The sequence below is a fragment of the Mastomys coucha genome, unplaced genomic scaffold, assembly GCF_008632895.1.
Source record: "Mastomys coucha isolate ucsf_1 unplaced genomic scaffold, UCSF_Mcou_1 pScaffold7, whole genome shotgun sequence".
Taxonomy (NCBI): domain Eukaryota; kingdom Metazoa; phylum Chordata; class Mammalia; order Rodentia; family Muridae; genus Mastomys; species Mastomys coucha.
The window spans coordinates 83345991-83348280 of NW_022196913.1; the positions used below are offsets into that span (position 1 = coordinate 83345991).

Sequence of the window (2290 nt, forward strand, 5' to 3'; positions counted from 1 at the left end):
GAGAGAGAGAGAGAGAGAGAGAGAGAGAGAGAGAGAGAGCATGAGTGCTGAGGAGACCTCTGTAGGGGTAGAGTACTTGAGTCAAGAATAAGAAGCTTTCATGTCAAGGCCTTCAGTGTTAAGATGGCAGTCATCAGAAATGAAGAACTCACTAGCTGTACTGCAAAGGTTGGACCTGCTATTGTGCTGAGAACCAGTGAGCATAGAGGGACAGAGGACATGGGATGATGCACCTTGGTACTTCTACCATAAACCATAGAAGACCTCACATTAGGAGATCTTGGAGAAGAGGTCTGGAAAGAGATAGGAGACAGGGAGGAATCTGTAAGACTCAGCCTTTGTCCCAGTTTAGGTCACACAAGCAAGCTTTCAAATTGATCTGAAAATTCCCTGGGTGTGAGTTCCAGTATGTCATGTAGACTCACTGGCCAATGTTGCTGAGCACACCAAGGTTTCTAGTTTATCCTTAATGGAAGAAACTCAGTGATTTCTTCCCAAAGGCATGGCTCAAGATGTGGAAGGTGTCAGATTTTTTTAAGTTGCAGTATCTTAAAAACATCTTGGCAGCCAGGCAGTGGAGGTGCACGCCTTTAATTTGAGAACTTGGGAGGCAGAGGCAGGCAGATTTCTGAGGTCAAGGCCAGCCTGGTCTACAGAGTGAATCCCAGGACAGCCAGGGCTACACAGAGAAAACCTGTCTAGAAAAACAAAAAACGAAAAACAAACAAACAAACAAGCAAACAAAATAAGCATCTTGGCTACAGTGGTTATCTAAAAGCCACACTGACTGAAATGTGTAGAATAATGTAGAAAGTGGCAAGCCAGTTTTAAATCTATTTTCATAACCACTAATTTCGGCAAGGATTTTGACAGAAAAACAAAGAGAGTTGAAAATTAGCTTATGATTAAATATGATATGGTAGAGAAGTGTAGAAATCAAGAAAAAACATCAGACTCTGTCAAAAGGAGTGTGGAGGTACCAGTTCATAAAGTAGCAATCCTTGTCAGAGGTGCAATAGGTTTAAGAGGAAATTCGAGGTCTGCCATGAAAGGAAGAGAGAACAGGAAGTTCGCACAGTCTGAAAAACAACCTTCAAAATTGCCAGATATCCAAAGAAGGTAATGGGTTGTTAGGAATCTGACAACCTTAGCAAGTTATTAATGCACATATTAATAATGGGGTGGGTGCTTAATATACTTAAGTTCTAAAAATATTCTATTCTGAAAAAGTAATGTGTGGTGGCAGAAAAGGCTGATAATACTTCCCTTCAAACAAAGATTGACATGAGGAAGTTTAAACTAAGAGACACGTTCTCTCATATACTTTCAGTCAGTGTGTGTGTGTGTGTGTGTGTGTGTGTGTGTGTGTGTGAGAGAGAGAGAGAGAGAAAGAGCAAGCAAGTGAGAGAGATAGTCTACATTTGTTTTTTCCTACCTTAAAATCTCTTAGACCATCCTCTTGAGTCCTTCATTTCCCCCCAATTTATTAATATGACTATCTTATGGTTTGGGGGTACTAGTAAAGTCTTAGTAATCTCTGTGATGAATAATTCAAACAATAATGAAGTTAAAACTTTCCCATGCTCTCATAATTCTATATTCTTATAATCCATATGACCTAGTGCACTTTCCCCATAGGTCAAATGCAGTTGTCTGAGCTCCAGGAAATCACTGGCTCTCTTGGACAAGCTGTCATCTTAGGAAAAATTAGCTCTATCCTTGAATTCAATATTTCTTCCATGTCTATCACCAGTCCCATCCCCCAACCAACTGATTCTGGCTGGATTAAGGTAAGAACACACAACTAGAATAAAAACCTATTTTATCTTTTTTAATGGAAATATACTGTTTAAATTTGGTTTTGTCCTAGAATATCTTGTTTTCTCCATCTATGGTCATTGAAAGTTTTGCTGGGTATTGTTGTCTGAGTTAACGTCTGTGGTCTGTTAGAGTCGGCAAGATATCTACTTAGGCCCTTCTGGCTTTTAGAGTCAAAAGATGAGAACTCAGGTGAATTTCTGATAAGTCTATCTTTATACATTACTTGGCCTTTTCCCCTTGCACCTTTCTCTGTTTTTTACATTTAGCATTTTGATTATTTTGGGGTAGGAGGATTTTCTTTTCTGGTACAATATTGGGTGTTCTATAAATTTTTTTTTATGTTCATAAGCATCTTTTTCTTTAAGTTAGAGGATTTTTCTTCTATGATTTTCTTTTTTTTTTTTAATTTCTTTCTTTATTCCTTCCTTGACCAAATTATCATTGAGTAGAGAGTTGTTAAGCTTCCACA

General features: G+C 38.5%; 1 protein-coding gene across 6 annotated transcripts in view; it reads left to right on the top strand.

Annotated features, from left to right (window-relative positions):
* Pkhd1l1 (PKHD1 like 1) overlaps positions 1–2290 on the top strand; it is a 165167-nt gene that overhangs the window by 150635 nt on the left and 12242 nt on the right. For 5 of the 6 annotated variants that reach the window (XM_031358649.1, XM_031358650.1, XM_031358651.1 and 2 more), the window contains one exon: positions 1639–1790. In XM_031358649.1, the coding sequence (XP_031214509.1) occupies positions 1639–1790 (152 nt within the window). The remainder of the gene's footprint in view (positions 1–1638; positions 1791–2290) is intronic. The other variant, XM_031358653.1, reaches the window with a different exon arrangement.